Source organism: Pseudorca crassidens, chromosome X (assembly GCF_039906515.1).
Source record: "Pseudorca crassidens isolate mPseCra1 chromosome X, mPseCra1.hap1, whole genome shotgun sequence".
NCBI lineage: Eukaryota > Metazoa > Chordata > Mammalia > Artiodactyla > Delphinidae > Pseudorca > Pseudorca crassidens.
Window position 1 is genome coordinate 74,694,702 of NC_090317.1, and position 17,651 is coordinate 74,712,352.

Here is a 17,651-nt window from a genome sequence, read left to right on the forward strand (position 1 = left end):
GAATTTTCTATCTGTGATTTGCTTTGTCTCCCATAGAAGCAGTTAGGTGAGACAGGGTTATTACCACATGCCTTTATGTGCATGTGTGTGGCGTGTCCCGCTGGTATTGCTGTTATATTCTACCAGAGACGAGCTGGGTTTGGATTTTGCCACAGAGCAGTAGGGAGACTACAGTCTACTACGCAGACCGTGTGTGGATCCAACTATGTCCTGACACCGTGTGTGACCTTGGGCACATCTCTTCCCCTCTTTGAGCCTCAGTTTCCTCATCGGTAGTTTGGAGGGAGGAAAAGGGATGAAGGAACAGATGACCTCTATGGACCTTGCCATCTCTGATATTGTGTGACTATCTACCTCTGTTATAAGGGGAAAGAACTGAGGGCCAGCAGGGAGTATTGTCCCTCTCAAAGTCACCTAGAGGTCATGGCTGAGATGGAGCTCCAGCTGGATTCTCTACCTGCCAGGCCAGTACCCTCCAGGACTTGATATGCCCACCTGATACAAAGACAGTAACATGAAAGAGTATCCATGTTCCAGGCACTCGTTATGTGCATCACACCATGCTAGTTGCTGGAATGGGGCAAAAGGACACATCAGAGAAACGGTCCCGTGTGTACGCGTGTGAGTGTGAAGCTGGGGGGACTCGCATGCATATATGGTACTCTGCTGAGAAGTCATGGATACCTTCTCAACACTCATTGGTGTCCAGGGAAGATACATCAGACACGGACGGAACTATTTACACTGGGATCATCTCACATCCAAACGCCTTGCCCCTTGGCTACCCCTAACCCCAGTGCAGCTCAAAGCAGTTCTGGGCCTTGGCCTGACCTCTCGCCACCTTCCCAGTATCACTGAGGTGTCATCCTTCAGCTCCCAAACAGGTTGTTTCTGGTCCTGGAGTCAGACAGGGCCAGAGGAGAGGGCTGAAGGGGAGTTGTGGCAAAGGAGAAGACAAGACCTGAGACCTGAACCCTGGAATTGCCAAACATGGAATAACCTTGTTCTTTGCTTTGACACCCCCGGTGTACAGTTCTGAAATCTGTTTCCAACAAGTCATGTGTGTTGACCACCTACTCCACGCCAGGCACTTTAAAGACACAACCTCCCCGAATCCTCAGATCATCTCTGTGAGGCAGGCCCCGAATAGTGTCATTTTGCAGGCAAGGAAGCTGAGGCTCAGAAAGGACTTGCTCAAACGCACACAGCTAGTATGTGTGCTTGTGTGTATGGGGTGGGGGCTGGGATTCTAAGTTTCTCTGCTTCCTCCCTCCTCAAACCTCCTCAGTTGATGGACAGCTCCATGTGGTGCAGGATGCTGGGGGCTCGGTTTCCCTATTAGGACCACGAGAAGGTCGAATGAGACGTCTGAGATGGCCCTTTCAGCTATAGCAGGCTTGGCCACAGCCATGCCCCTCTCTGCAGGCAGCTCTTGCATTTGCCACAGCTCCCCTCCCGCACAGCCATGCAATTGCTCAGGAGGGGAGCCGGCTCAGAGAGGGAGGGTGGCTCAGAGCAGCCCATGCCCCTGAGGCCTCAAAGCAGCAGCGTTGAAAAAAGAGACACAAAACTCAAGGTGTGCGTTAGTCTGGCAGGCTGCCTCTTACCCCTGAGATCTAACCATGTGTTGATTCGCATCTGCCACAACACTGTGTGTGCACATGTGCCTTTCCACCGTGTGCATGCTTCTGTATGCCTCCATAATTGTGTGTGTGCCTGCAAGCTCGTGCATGGGAGGGTATGTATTTGTGTGCATGCGTGCCTACCTCTGTATGTGCATGTGGGCACGTATGTGAGTCTACATGCTTGTGGATATGTAATATCTGTGTGTGCATATGTGATTGTGTGTGTGTTTGTCTCTATGTGCATATGTGTGTGTGCATACGCTTGAATGGCGTGTCTATGCATATGTGTGTGTAGCTGAGAGTGTGCAGAAACGCATGTGTAGGCTCCATCTTTGTGGACATGCACATGAGTGAATGTGTGCATGTGTGCTAGTGTCTGGGACCTGGGATAAAGGGCCCTGACTTTCTCTTGGGGCTGTCCGGCCCCAACAGTTTCTAAGAGGCTGACATGGGTTGGGAGCATTTGCTGGGAGTCTGACAGATTGGAGTAATGAGTGCAAAGGGATTTAAATCCATGCCAAGCACACAGAATGGTTCTCCAGAGAGTGGACAGTGGTGCCAGTCTGGCATCCAACCTCACGGGTACTTTCACTTCCCACTTGTCCTGTTCTTATCATTAGACCCATCCCCCATCATCCCCTCCCCACCCATCCCCACTGCCATCGCAGCCACCTTCCTGGCCTTTGCATCACTACTTGGGCCCCTCCACACCATTTCCATCCAAGGCTGCTGGAGTGCTATTCTTAAAACTGTCCACTTAATTATATCCTTACTTTACTGAAATCCCCTCATCCCCTAAAACAGCAGTCCCCAGACTTTGGAATTTCATGAACGAGGAAGATAATTTTTAAATAAATGAGGAGGGGAACAGTCAGGGTGTTGCAAACTTTTTTATTTTGCTGAGGACAGGTATTCTAAAAACCTCACACTCCTATTTCATAAGAGAAAGATCATTTGAACCCCACCCCTGTAAGAAGGTCATTATACTCTCTAAATAAGAATAGTCCTTTGAGTTGAATTAATTTAGCTTTCTGAAAACTGCACTGCATCAGCCCCATTCTTCTCCCGTTTTACCGCAGATGAGTGAAAAGCTCATTTGGGACCCTCACTAGGTGAGGACGATGAACACACAGATCAATTCCAAATTGTATGGGAGGCAGCCCCTGGTTCCCTCTCTCTAGCTCCTCTCCCCTCGAACCCGGCACTTAAGGCACATGATGAAACCAGCCCCTCCCCCAACCCAGAACTTGACTGCCTCCAGACTCTTGCTTATGAAGTTCCCTCTGCCAGGCATGCCTGGAATGCCCTTCCCCCCTTTTTGGACTGACAGACTTTTCTCTTCCTTCAAGCTCAGCCCAAATGTGACCTCCTGTGAAACCTTTCCAAGTCCCTCCAAGGATCCCAGCTTGACTTTCATCCTGTCTTGTATAGTCAGGCTAGTTGTTTAAAAGTCTCACTACCGAGTTCAGCTGTGGGAAGCCATATACTGTCAAGAAGAGTATGGACTTACTTAGGAGTTCAGATCCCAACTCTGCCAGTCATATCTGAATGACCTTGTAAATATTTCTTAATCATTCACAGTGTCCATTCCCCATCTATAAAAGCAGAAAAACAATGGCTTGTGGTGAAAATCACCACCACAGTTTACGGACTGAAAGTGCCTATGTCTGATACATACCAGATACTAAATAAATATCAGCTCCCTTGTTTTCTAGAGCAGAAACCATGCCCTCCACATCCTCATGGGTGATGCTGTGCTCGTATATTCCCCGTGTCCAGGATACAGCAGGCACTCAGCAAACATTTATTGGCCCACTAACCGTCTACCAGAGTGTCTGGCATATGGTAGGTGCCTGATAAAGATTTGTCATTCTCTTACCTCCTTTCTGAGGACAGAAGTCATGACCCTTTTGTTTTTTTGTGTAACTCCTATGGTGCCTAGACAGAAGCCATGTCCCTTTTGTTTTTTGTGTAACTCCTATGGTGCCTAGCACAGAGTAGGTACTTCCTATATGTTGAAGGAAATTAGTAACAATAATCATAATAATAGTTACCATTACTCACATGGTATGGATGCCACATGCCAGGCATTACGCTAGGAACTTTACACATATTATCTCTTATATTTGAATACATTTAATATGTAAACAATAACACCAACCTCACCACCCTATAAGGTTGGTGTCTCTATTGTCTTTATTTTAAAGCTGAGGAAACAGAGGCTCAGAGAGGTTAAGATTCTTGCCTTTGTGACAAGGCCAGGGAAGCAACAGAGGTAGGTTTTAGAAGAAGAGCCAGCTAGCCGACTTATTTTCGTGGGAAAGCAGCAGAACATCACAGAGCTGGTGACAAAGGCAAGACTTGAACCCAAGCCTTTCTAGCTCCAAGGTAGTCTCAGAAGCCCATCTGCCTTCCAGCCAGCACACAGTGGTCCCCAGCTGCCTCCTTCAAACCAGAGCAGTGGGCTGGGCTGGGTCTGGGTAGCCTCTTACCTTCACTTTCCTGAAGCAAGCCCAAAACACGTCCAACAGAGGCATGGTGGGGTGAGGGGAGCTGGCAGGGCCCAGCAGAGCTCTGCTGGGCACAGGCCTCTCCCTCTCCGGGGACCAGGCTACCCGGGACCAGGGTCTCGGCAAGAGCCAGCCCTAGCCCTGCGCTCCATCAGCCAGCTCAGCTCGGAGAGGGAGGAGGCGGAGAGCAGCGGCCTGAGCTCAGCTCGCCTGCACTCCAGGCGCCTCCTGGAGGGCCCGAGGGAGGGAGGAAGAGAGGCTGAGGAGGAGGGACCAGGAGGCGGGTCACTGATTCAAACTCGGCACCGTTAACCAGTTGGCTGGGACTGGACAGCAATGCCAGTTGAAATTCCCCAAACATTACAGTTCCGAAGCTTGGAGCGTCTGCCCACTGTGGCTCACCCGCCGGTCCCGCCACCTGCACGCTGCCTCCTGCAAATGACACACCAGCCCTTCCTGGGGTCCTCTGGGTAGAACCCAGACTGCACAGGGGCATTGGAAAGAGTGCCAAGGAAAAGGACCCAGGGAGGAGAGCCCTCAACCTGGGCAGGACCCAGGCTGGTGTGGAGACAGTCACAGAAGGGGAAAGTCTGTGGCCTTAGGAAACCTTCTCTGACAGGAGGCTCTGGGCCCTGGGTCCCAGGGTCATTCTCCCACCCCGCTCTAACGTCATGAATCATGAGTCACTCTGGCACTTTGGGGAGACCCCTCCTTACTGGGCCTCAGTTTTCCCAGCTGTACAATGAGAGGCAGGCTCACAGGTTGCTAAGTGTCAAGTTTGTTGTATGGTGCCTGTTTGGAGTTAGGTACAGGGCAAGTCTGGAAGAAAGTCCCTTCTGGACAGTTACTGCTCCTCTCAGAACTAGTGTGCTGCCCCTGGGCATCCATGGGAAGCCAGGGAATGCCCCAAAGAGAATCCCAGCCCTCAAAGGTCATTTCCTCCATCCCCCTGCCTCAGGGCAACACAGCTCTCTCCCAGATCAGATAGCCTGGCTATATGTCCTTTTCTGAACATCTTCTAAGGCGATGATGTCTTCCCTTCTTTATCTACTCCCATGCTCAGAACTCTCCACATTCATTTTAGCCTGGAATCTGATCTTAAACCCTCTGGATGCACTGAAGTCAGCTCTTTCAGTGGAAACAGTTAGCATCAGGCACTTCTAGAAGCTTTCTGGGCAGGAAGCCATTAAGAAGCAGTGATCCCCCCTGCCCCCAAGCCTCAGCAGGCAAGGTGCCATGGCTGGTGGCCAGAAGGCTCTCAGGGACCCCATGGCAGAGGGCCGGGCTTGGGTCTCTTGGGGCACATGTCATCACAGTCCCAGAATAACTTACTCCCTCTGGCCTCGCTTCCCTTTCTAAGACTCTAGCTGGTTAAGCAAAGGGCCAAATCCTGGGGCCCTAGAAGATCTTAAGCCTGCTTTGAGCAAGGCTCTGCCTATGTTTGAGGACTTTCCTCATCTGTGGTTTGGTCCAAAGGTTTGTCTTGAGGGTCTGTAAGGATCCCTCCACCTCTGCTTACAACTTACTCTGTGGCCCTCTGTTTCCTCATTTGGACCCTGGGGAGGTTGTGATAACGAATCTCTCACCTTCTCTCTAGCCTCTGGGCCGTCTCAGATGTTTGTTCTTTTGGGCCCTGTCAGAATGATAGTCAGTCAGAGGCAAGGCAAGTGGGTCCTTCCCACCTACCTCCAACTGCACACACGCTTATGAGGGGAAGCACCCTGCCTGGGGCAGGCGAGTAACACAAGGACCAAGAGTGGAGCAGTGTTCCCTCCTTGGAAGCGTATCTCCTCTTCCCCCACAGCCAGATGTTTGAGGATGGAGAGCCATGGAGGCTGCATGGCAGGAACCCAGGCCTCCTAGAACGATCTCCTTCTTTAGATTCAGGCCCCTGGGGGGCGGTGCACCAGCTGTGCCTTTGGACATTCATTCAGGAGGCAATAATGCACAGCATACTGACCTGAGAGACCAGGAGACTTTGGTTGCAGTTCTGGGCCTCTCACGCCAGTTTAGCCTTGAGGATATTAGCATGCATTGGTTAAGCCCACGAACTGTGGAGGTGGACTGCCTGGATTCAAATCCAAGTTCTGTTACCTTCTAACTGGGTGACCTTGGGCTGCCTTAGTTTCCCCACCTGTAAAATGGGGGATAATAATAGTACCTATCTGGTTGGGAGGTTTAAATTAAATGAGTTAGAGCACTTAGTATAGTGCCTGGCATACAGTAAGTTCTCAAGAAATGTTATTCGGTATTATTGAAGAAGCTGAGGCTTTGGAACCAGACAGACTTAGATCTGAATGCTGGTTCTGCTACCTTCTAGCAGTGTGCCCTCAGGAAAGCCACCTCATTTCTGTTTCCTCTGTTTCCTCATCTGTAAATTGTGGGTCCCCCTTTTCCTCACCACGGAGGCCAGACACAAAAGACTGGGAATTCCTTATCCATCCCTCTCCCAGAGACAGAATACTACCATTTTAAATGAGGAGTTTTGGCAGATGAAAGGCAGCTAATCGTCTCTTTGCTACAAAATGCCCCTTGCCTTGGCAGGAATTTCCTCCTGCCCAAGGGAGGGGCCCAGAGATGGTTGGGAAATGGGATGGAGACTAGGGTTCTGTGTGTCACAGGACCATTAACAAGCAGCCAGAGACTGAGGCAGGCCTGAATATGATCTCCAGAAAAGCCATTAGATGCCCCTTGGAGAAGTGAAATTCCTGCTGTTAGAAAGTCTGGTCTCCCAGTCACCAGGGCCTCGGGTGGGAAATACAGACTTCCCAGCTCAGGAACGCAGTGTCCCTGCCCACTGCCACGGTGGCTCTGCCCATAAGTAGGTCAGCTCGGCACCTCCTAGCTCCTGTGGCCCCTACCCCAGCCAGCTTGATAGGCTGAGAGTCAGAGGCAGGGCAGGGGACACGAAATTCCCCAAGGACCAAGCTCTGCTACATTTCCTAGCCAGGCCCAGCAGAGCTCACCTTGGGCCAACCCACTCCACCTCTCTGGAGAGGCCTTCGGTTTCATTTCTAAGTGTGACGGCCGCTCAAGGCCACCACTGGCTTGGCAGGGCCTCACAGGAAGTAGTAGCGACCAAGGACTGAATCCCACGAGCATCTGATTATCAGCAGGGTTGTTGGTCATTATCGGCCCAGCACATGAGCGATTTCCTACATGAAGTAGTAGCTCCAAATGCTCTGACAAAAGGGCTGCTGTCTTGGCCCTCACAGGTCAGAGAGAAGCTGGCAGGGCTAAGCACAGGGTGGAAAATTGGCCAGCAAGGGAGGGGAGGGAAAGGGAGAAGGAGTCACAGATGAGGGTAAGGGGACTGAGAAACAGGGCAGGAGAAAGAAGAAAACAGGCTTGGAACAAGTTGTGGGCCAATGACACAGCGGAGACCTCCTAGGGCTCCAGGATGGCCCATAGACATGACTCGGGGAGACCCTGTGTTAGTGGCAGTGAATGCTTTAGAACTTCTTTGCCAGGCTTGGTGGGTGAATGAAATTCTTTGTCATGGGATAATGGATTCAGCAAACCTGGATGCCCTGAGAGATGGCAGGACCTGGGCAGGCACTACAGGGTAAGCCTTGCTACACTTGCAGGAAAGCAAGCAGGATGGGCTCTCTGGGGAGCTGAGGCGACAACCAGGAGTGGGGACTCTCAGGGAGGCAGTGGAGGTCTTCAGTCTCATACAGTGTCTTGGGGGAGAGCATGGCAACTGAAAAGGAGTCCACGGGCAGGAAATGCGAAGTACTCTAGGGGACGACTGAAGATGTGGCAGCTGGAGTGGGGTGTCTGTCTGCAGTGGCAGGATTCCAGCAGGGGAAAAAGGGCCAGACTCTAGTCTGTGAGGGGACCAGTAAAGGCAAAGCAGGGCTCAGCTCTCAGGTCACCAAGGATGGAACCAGGGATCAAAGTGGGGACTTGGTCACTGTTACTAGTCAGAGCCCTGTGACTTGAACCAGGATGCAGGGCCAGGGCCAGGCCACAGCAAGGCTCTGATGTTGACTCCAGCAGGTGCGCCTGGGGCTGCCCAGTGCCTGGAGAAATGCCAGAGATGGGGCTCGGCCTACAGCTGGGATCAAAAGGTCTCAGCCTTGCAGGAAGGAGATCAGCAGTGTCCGGGTCCTGGGCAACATTAGATAGTAGACCCCACAGCACCAAGTCTAGCCCAGAAGTGTCGGTCTCCTTGAGCTTGGCACCACTCAGCTTGTGCAGCTTGACCCAGAGTCTGCCACAGTGGCCAAAAGGTCTCCCACGAGTCCCAGGCTCAGGGAAAGCAAGAAGCTGTGGTCTTCTTGGTAATTTGGTGAACTCTGAGACGTCGGACAAGCCACCGCTGGGCTTCTGGGCCTTCATTTCCCCATCTACCATGCATCCTTAGGGCTGGAGGAAGAAAAATACATGCAAGGAGAAGAAACCAAAATAAGAGTAATAATAATGAGGAGGAGGAGGATGAAATAAAATAAATAACAATAGAACAATAAGAAAAAAGTATAATGACGAGTTCTAACAAAATAACCACAATCATAGCTAACAATGCATTAAGCACTTACTTTGTGCCAGACACCCCTCCAAATGCTTTTCATGGATTGCTTCATTAACCCTCACAGAACTCCTGAGTGGTAGGTAGAAATGAGGAAACAGAGGCAGTTCAGTGACGTTTGCCTGAGGCCATATAGTTGGCAAGTGGTGGAGCCAGCTTTTTAATCCTGGCAGGTTGGCACCTGAACCTGCATAAGTAACTCTTATGCTCAGCGGTCTCCCACAAGGAGGCTCATGGGGAGAATAATAATAATAAAAAACAAACCCAGCTCCTCCCTCTAGCCCAGCAGCAGTTAGTAGGTGTGTCTCCACCAGTAGGCATGGCTTGGTTGTCATCCATGTTTATTTGTCAACAATAAACAAGTAAACATGTAATAAAAATTAAATAAAATGCCAGGTAGTGAGAGGGGCTATAAAAATACAACAGGGGAAGAAGATGAAAAATGATAGGGCTGGGAGGGCAGAGAGGCGGTTGTTTGCACTAGGGTGGTCAGGAAAGCAGGGGAGACGTGGGGATAATGGCCCCTTTAAGGGCTGTTGTTGAGGCTCAAAATATAAAGTGGTTAATGACTGTGGAAGCACTTTGGAAATTGTAAAACTGCCCAAAGGGGAGGAGTGGTTCCTACTTATCCTTAGTGCCAGGAGGGTCTGTTCTTTGCCTTTTACTTTTTGTCTTAACAGAGACTCCTTTCTTTCTCCCAGTTCCTGTCTCAGGAGTGTTTCCCTTCCCCTTGCCAGTCCTGTGATGGTTCCTCCCCAGGTGCCTCCGAAGGTCTCTTTTATAAGAAGGATGCTTCCCAAGGAAGGAGGCAGAGCAGATAGCAGGGACCTGGGGTGTGCTGCCCATGCACAGGGGAAGTGGCACTCCAGAGCTTCCATGTGGCAGGGTCAGAGAGTCAGGGTGGGAGCAGGGAGGACAGCAGGGGAAGGACCCTCCCTAGATAGCCAGCGTGACTCCCGGGAGTAGAGTAGAAGAGCTTGAAGGCGGGTATGCGGTGGGCTTGCCCTTCCCATGGGCAATGGGAGTCCCCTCGCTAGCCATTAGGAACAGAAGTTCAAGTTTGCCTGTCTTTCCTCTCCCTGCTCCCATCACCCTGGGCTCTGGGCTCATGAACAGTAGTGCTGACCCCTGGTGGCAAGGCCAAACAATGGGTAGAGAGACTAGTTTTCTCCTAAGTTCCTGGAACTCACTAGCAGTGAGCTCCTCAGCTTACAGATGGGGGTGAATCTGTACCCCATTCAGAACGTCAGGCATTCAGCAATTTTTTGAGCATCAGCCACCGTGGGTTTACCCAAGATGAATTAGACACAATCCTGCACTCAAAGAGCTTGCAATCTAGTCTCAGCAACAGAACAGACATTTCTATTGGAAGGGAAGGAGCCCTAGGCTGAGAGGCGATGCAGGTACCTTGTAGCCCAAGCGCAGTCCCAAGAAGCTGAGTAATCTTGAGCAAATCTCTGCATCACTCCATGCCTTGGTTTCCGCTTCTGAAAATCTGGATGACAATCTGTCTTGCTAGGATTATTTTTAAGATTAAATGATAGGATGGATGTCAAAGTACTGGGGCTCTCTAAAGTGCCATGCAAATTGAAGGGGGTATTTATCCTGGTCTGAACAACTAAGCTGGCTGTAGCTGAGGTTAACTGAGACAAGGGGAGTGCTGTGCTTTTCAACTCATTTACACTTTTTAAAAAAATTAAAATGGAACTCTTTATGAAAGCAGCTTGGCTTTCACAGCAACCTCTACTAAGTTAAATATTTAAATCAAATGCAAAATTCACACATGGTTTTTAAATACACAAACAGATACAATTCTGTACTTTTCTCACTGGTCTTCAGCTGTTCTTAATCATGAGGATTAAAGTTAATACATGTGAAATGTTCTTTGTAAATTGGAAAACGTGATGGAAATGTGCTATTACTATCAAGTGTAGGCTCTGTTACATCTCCTAGACTCCTCTAATTTGAAATTAGGCATTCCAGTAGGGCTTAATTGTCTGGCAGCTCAGGTCATTTTGGCATCAAAGGTGAGCGCATCTTGTCATAGTGTTAGGATAGGATGGGTTCCTTGGACCCCAAGCTGCTACCAAGCTGCAGTTGATTGGGTCATAGTGGGGAGGGGGACTGACTGCTTCCCCACAGACAGAGAGGTCCTCAGAAGGAGAAGGATTTTGATGTGGTAGCATAAAGAATATAAGACCTTCAGTTCCCTCCTTGGCATTTGGAGTATAAAGACCAAAGAGTACAGGACCAGCAGGCTTTAGAGACAACACACAGCTTGCTGTGTCCATGTCTGTGCGCAGACTTGTCTCTGTTGGGAAAGGATTGGGGAGAAGTGGAAGGATACAGGTGAAATCTCAGGAGCTCCAAGGCTTCAGGAACTCCTCACTAATCTCTCCTGCTCAATTGTTCTCTCTGCTTGCAACTTCCCCACTTCTGAGAAATTCTTCACCCTCCATTTTTTTTAATGAAATCTGCCTAATTCCAAATTAGAGGATTCTAGAGGGAAATGTAACGGAGTCTACATTTGATGGTAATAACACATTTCTGTCATGTTTTCCAATTTACAAACAACATTTCACACTCATTAACTTGTTTAATCTTCACGATTAAGAATAGCTGAAGGCCAGTGAGAAAATAATAGAATTGTATCTGTTCATTTAAAAATTGTGTGTGAGTTTTGCGTTCTTAGATACCTAGTACTACCACTGCCTCTCAAAACATACTTTCTAACCATAGCTTATCAATCCAGAGACAGGTCTACGGATGGTTAGCTGACCTAAGCCTGGACCATCTAATTCTACCCTTTAACTTTTGTAACTGGAGCTTGGGAAAGGGATTCAGTCACTCTCAGGTTATGTGAGGCACAGAGGCCATGTTATCACGTGAAGAGGGCCAGTCTTGTCTTGTGTAGGAGAGACTGAAGATGGCATGCAGAGAGAAGCTGATAAGTGAGATACAGCTAGATTCAGGTCCTGGCAGTGTTCAAGAGCTCGGATCCAGTGGTTCCTGAGGCCCGGCTGTATCCCTGTCTCTCGAGTTTGGTTGTTCAGCCCTACATTACACTTTTTTGGCCTAAAGTTACTTTGAATTGAATTGGTCAATTTCTAACAAAATTCTCTATCCTTGGTTTTTCATCCTCAAACCTTTTATAGGCAGCACTGTCAAAGAGCCCTGAGAGAGAAACCAAGGCAACTCACTTTTTGGTCATTTTCTTATTTGACATGTTTGCTACATTTGACTATTGATTACTTCCTCTCTCTTGAAATACTTCTTATGTTGAAGACTCTTCATTTTCCTTAATCTCTTCTTCTGTCTCTGGTTCAGCCCTTCCCCATCTCCTTCAGGAAAACATCTTGCTCTGCCTATTCCACAACAACTGCTTTTCTCTAAAGTTCTATCCTAGGTTCACTCTACTCTCCCTAGATGACCTCACTCATTTTCAAGACATCAACCACAATTGATGTGCTGATGACTCCCAACCTTTGTTTTCAGGCCAGATCTCTCCTTCAGCTTCAGACCCATGTATACAGTTGTCTACTCAACACTGCTTCCTGCATGTGTCACAGGCACCTCAAATGCAACACATCCAACATTGAACTCCTCATTTTGTACTTTCATTTATTCCTCACCTTAATGAATAGCACCCACACATAAAAACCTGGGAATCCTCCAAGCTTCCTCTAATATCCAATCACCATGTTCCATTGTTCCATCAGTTCCACCTGCTCTCTCAGTTTTTCAGTTGTCTTCCTTTACTTAGTGTTAAAGGTAAGGGAGTTATCTGTAGTAAATTAGAATTAGAAATGGTCCCCAAAATGCCTCCTCTTACTGACAAAATTGTAACACTTTGTAATTAGCTATCTGAGTTATTATCATGATTGGTCTACCAAACATACCACATACAACTAATTCTAGAATCTTCTCAGCCTCTCAATTCCTACCATCCTTGGGCTGGATCAGGCCTCATCCTCTACCTGGGGTGGGCAGAAGGGTTCAAAGTCCTCTGATATGGAAGCATATCAGGCCACCATGAGGGGGAGGGAAAGTGTCAGAAGATAGGGCTCTAGACCCCACTCCTGCATCAACAGTCCTGATCAATTAGTTGATTCCTTGATTTATATACTGGGATCCAGGAAAATTTCATGGAATAAAGGGTTTCTACTGCCCAAGAAAAGAGAGAGAGAGAAAGAAGAAAGGAAGGAAGGGAGGGAGAAGAAAGAAAAATGAAAACCATTGAACTAAATATTGTAACAGCTTCCTAACTGGTCTCTCCACCTCCAGTCTCTACCTTTCCAATCTGCTTTCCAATGTTGCTTATAAATTTTTGTTTATGCAATAATGTTTTTAAACATTTTTAAAGGATATATACTACAGAATATGGCTCAGCACCATTGACATTTTGGACTGGATTCTTCTTTGCTGTGGAAGCTGTCCCATGCCTTGTAAGTTGTTTAGCAACATCTCTGCCTCTGTCTGTTAATTGCCAATAGCACTCTCCCAGTTGTGACAACTAAAAAAAAAACATCTGGAGACATTAGCAAATATCCCCTGGGGTGAAAAATCTCCACATGTGGAGGACCACTGCTAAAGAGTAAAAAGTGTGCATGTCCCCCTTCACCTCTTCCAATCCTACTCTCCTCCTCAGAGATGATTCTTAGTATCAGTTGACATCTGTCATTCCAGAACTTTTATATATGCAGTTGACCCTTGAACAACAGGGTTTGAACTGCACAGGTCCACTTATTCACAGATATTTTTCAATAGTAAATATTACAGTACTACATGATCCACAGTTGGTTGAACCATTGGAACAGTGTATATGGAGGAACCGTGTATACTGAAGAATCACAAATATGGAAGACCAACTATAAATTATACTTAGAGTTTCGACCGCATGAGGGTCGGTGCCCCTAACCCCAGCTCCCACGTTGTTCAAACTGTTATCGAACCAATCTTGGATCTGCTCGCCTGCACCCAGTAAAGCCAATCTACTGATACCAGGTTGTGGTGAAGGAAAGTGCAGCATTTATTGCAGGGCACCAAGCAAGGAGTCCAGGCAGCTAGTGCTCAAAAGACCTGAACTCTCTGATGGCCTTCAGGGAAAGGTTTTTCAAGACAGGGTGAGAGAGGGTGATTGTGGGGTGCATGGTCAGCTCATGGACCTTCTTCTGATTGGTTGGTGGTGAGGTAATTGGGAGTCAACATCATCAACCTTCTGGTTCCATTCGGTCTGGGGTCTACATATTGGTGGGCAGCATACAGTTAACTTCTTCTACTTGTTGGGACTTTCAGTATCTATAAAATAGTTCATAGGATATGGCTAAGAATGTTATCTATCATCTTTGAGGAGTAACTAAAGGTCCTTGACTTTGTTTAATGGCTAAACTATTATTATTTTGTCTTGCTTGACTGTTTTCCTTTCTGCATTTTTTTCACTTCTCTGATTAAATTTATTCCTTGGAACTTGGGGAAGGCCTAGGTGGCTAAAGTTTTACTACAGACAAGAGGTAGGCAGAGGATATTTGGGGGAGGGGGGGTTGTTGTCCTGGGAAGGCCCCATAAGGTCCTGCTCAGTTACAAAAGCTCAACTGTACTTGCATACATATATATAAACGTAGCAATGTGATCTTTCAGAAATGCAGATCTGATTATTAGTTCTCTGATCCAGTTTCTCCCAAATAGTTTGTAGAAGAAAATGTAAAATTCTTAGCCAGACATATAAGACTTTCAGAACCTGGTTTCTTCAGGCTCTTTTCCTGTCACCTCTCCCTGTGGAAGAGCCTCCCACTATAAAGTCTGAAAACTCCATATACTCACCTTCCCTCCCTCCCTTGCATTTAGGGCATGGGCAGGGGACTGGAAGGGGTGTCTGATGGGTAGCTTCAGGGAAAAGTTTTCCTGCCTACTAAAAGGACACAAGTGGAATGAAGTGGTCCTCCTGTTCTTCACTGGATGTAGCTATGCCTGCATGTGACAAAATAACCATCTTGCAATCCAGAAGAGAGACATTGTTGACAAAGCAAGGATGATAGAGAAGAAGGATAAGAAAGCCTCTGGGTCCTTGATGACAACATTGAACCACTGAACTTACCTGGGAACCACCTTTGGACTTTTTGTCATGTGAGATAATAAACCAACTATTGTTCATGTGTTCATGATACTTTTAGTTGGATATTCACTTACAATGGAAAACATCCTAACTAATACACACCATACTCAACAATTTATAGTTGCCAGGACACACTAGTACGTGCCTTTGTGCATGCTGGTTCCTCTGCCTGGAATGCATTCTCCTGTATGTGCATAACAAATACTCATATATCAAATCCCATCTTAAGTGTCACCCTCTTCACTATGAAGCCTTTCTAACAAGTCACTTATACCCAGAAGTGGTGAACATCCCTCCTTCATGAATCTATTTAACCTTGCTCATGTTTTATTATAAAATGTATCACACTGAATTGCAATTTATTTATGTCTCTCTCCCATTAGACTGAGATCCTTGAGGGATGAGATTATATCTGATTCCTTTCTAAATAAATATGCTCATCACAAGACTAGGCATAGAGCAAGGGACTTAGTAAATGTTTACTTAGTAGATACATGGTTAGATGAATTAGTGAATGAATGAAGAAACAAGTGAACTAACCAGGGAGGGGGGAACGGGGGATGGTAAATAGTCCATTTCTCTGAATTCCTTGCTTCAGCCCATGCTGGTTGGGACCCTCAAAAATCTGGATAGGGGAGGGGTCTATGGATAGGAGAGGTCCTCACAGGACCTCTGTCTGTTCATTCTGCAACTCTGCCACCACTTCCCTGACCAGAGTAGGTCACTATCCCTTTTATTCTCACTACCAGACTCTGACTTTTAGTTGAATTAGAGGGGCATAGCAGTCAGCCCCTTGTTCCAGAAGAAGTAATCATCTCAAGGCACATGATTCCAGTGAGGTCATCTAGCCACTTGTTCCTCAAAGTGCCCAGGAGTGTGTTAGAAATGCAGAGTCTCAGTCTCCACCCTTGACATTTGAATCAGAATCTGCATTTTAACAAGGTCCCCAAGTGATTCTTATGCACACTTAAGTTTGAGGAACATGGCAGTCCATCTCTCCATGGAAGGAACATGGCATTTGCTCAAATGCAAGCAAGTAGGACTTCTCGTATTCACCAAGACCTCTGTGGAAAACCATTCCATAACTTGTCTTCATCACAATCTTAAGATGTCTTTTCAACTTCTCTGTTCAAGGTGTTCTTCATAGCCCATCTACCGCCATGGTTTGCCATGCTCCAATCTGGCACTGTTAGGAACTGCCTGATAACTGCAGGGCCCAAAGGAGCACACATGCCTAGCAATCGCTATTTACATGTATCTGAACAAGCTGCCCTGGAAAGGAGTGAGCACTGGCTGAGGCATGACTCTCCAGGTCCAGGGAAGGAGAGTCTTCTAGGTTTTTCTAAGAGGATTGGCCTTCTAGAAATCCTGGGTAATAATAACAATAACCATCAGATAGTGATACTCTAAATATTCCACAACTGCTGTGGCCCAAGCTCTGACCAATCAGAATGGACCCCATACCAGTGTGAACTCACAGAATATCAGACTTGACCATGAGTGATATTTGTGGAGTAGTGAACACTGTCCTAACCCCTTTCACATATCTTCTGTTGCTTGATCTTTACAACATCCCACAAGGCAGAAGATATCTATGTTTTCTGACAAGTAAAGTAAGGCTCAGAAAGGTTATGCAACTTGCTTAAAATCACAACAGCTGAAAAATGGTGGAGCCAGAATTTGAATCCATTTGTCTGCCCCTCAATTCTTTCTTTCCCCCACCATGCCATAATTCTTCCTCCCTTCCTTGCCTGCACACATATACCTCATTCTTCTAAGGTACTTGCTCAGTTTCAAGGACAGGGCATTCACATGGTGCCTAATTGGGGGAGCTGGAGAAGGGGACAGGTAGGGCAGAAATGTCTCCTCATATCACATACCAAATGGAAGAATTGGAATATACTCTTGAGAGGAAAGAGGCTGAGCATGGTCCGTAGAACCAGAAAGGACTTAAACTCTTTTAGTGAGTCTCACCAGTGGTTTTACATCTGCGGAGCATTGAAGACTGGGCTGACTTTTGAGAGAATTGAAATTGCTTCATTCTGTGATCCTAAATTTTATATTCACTGTATTCCCTAAAGCATACCTTAATAAATATTTTATGACCAGAAAAATTTAAAAAATCATTTAGTTTAACATCTTTTCCTGTCACTCCCATTTTATAAATAAGAAAACAGTGACCCAGAGAGAACTGACCTGGCTGACAGCGCAGGTTAATGACAGAGCTAGGGCTTAAATCCAGGTCTCCTTATGGATTCGAGTCACGGCTCGCTCTATAATTCCATTCTGATCTCCTAGACATTAATTTCGCATAACAAAACAGGAGACTCCATCTATGCCATAAGAAGCACTTTTAAAAGGAGTCTCGCTCATTGCTCAGCGTTAATTGGAAAGGAATATTGCTGAAAAGGTCCTGGTAGGAGAATAAAAAGAAAGAGAAACACACTTCACAAAGCCTTCCACTTTCTAACCTTTTGGAATTTTAAATCCATTTGATCCTGCCTCATTTTTATTCCTCATCTGGAATTTTCCAAAAGGGCATTTCACATTGTAGTCAATTATGTTACTTTTAATGCCACCTTGTATAACAATCAGACAATTCCATTTTCCTTACCCGTGGAGAAATGCTGACTTTTGGACAGTTTGCAGCTTTCTTCCTTGAATTGTTTTCCATTCCACCTTTTCTATCCTCCTTTCCTCCCCAGTATGTAAGAGCCAGAACCAGGGCTGATCAAGGGAAGAGAGAGGAAAGGAGGAAAGATACAGACCCACAGCCCCAGCCTGGAGCCTTCTCATAGACCCAAGCCCCCTAATCTACGCCATAGGATAAAAATTCTCATATGGAGAGAGCAACAGGGGCTCACAGGCATCTC

At 47.1% G+C, this 17,651-nt stretch overlaps 1 protein-coding gene across 1 annotated transcript in view; it reads right to left on the reverse strand.

Annotated features, from left to right (window-relative positions):
* Nucleotides 1–8,456, reverse strand: part of STARD8 (StAR related lipid transfer domain containing 8) — a 76,641-nt gene extending 68,185 nt beyond the window's left edge. Inside the window, exon 1 of the mRNA XM_067724687.1 lies at nucleotides 4,118–8,456. Coding sequence (XP_067580788.1) covers nucleotides 4,118–4,162 — 45 coding nt within the window. The 5' untranslated portion in view covers nucleotides 4,163–8,456. The remainder of the gene's footprint in view (nucleotides 1–4,117) is intronic.
* Nucleotides 8,457–17,651: the final 9,195 nt, after the last annotated feature.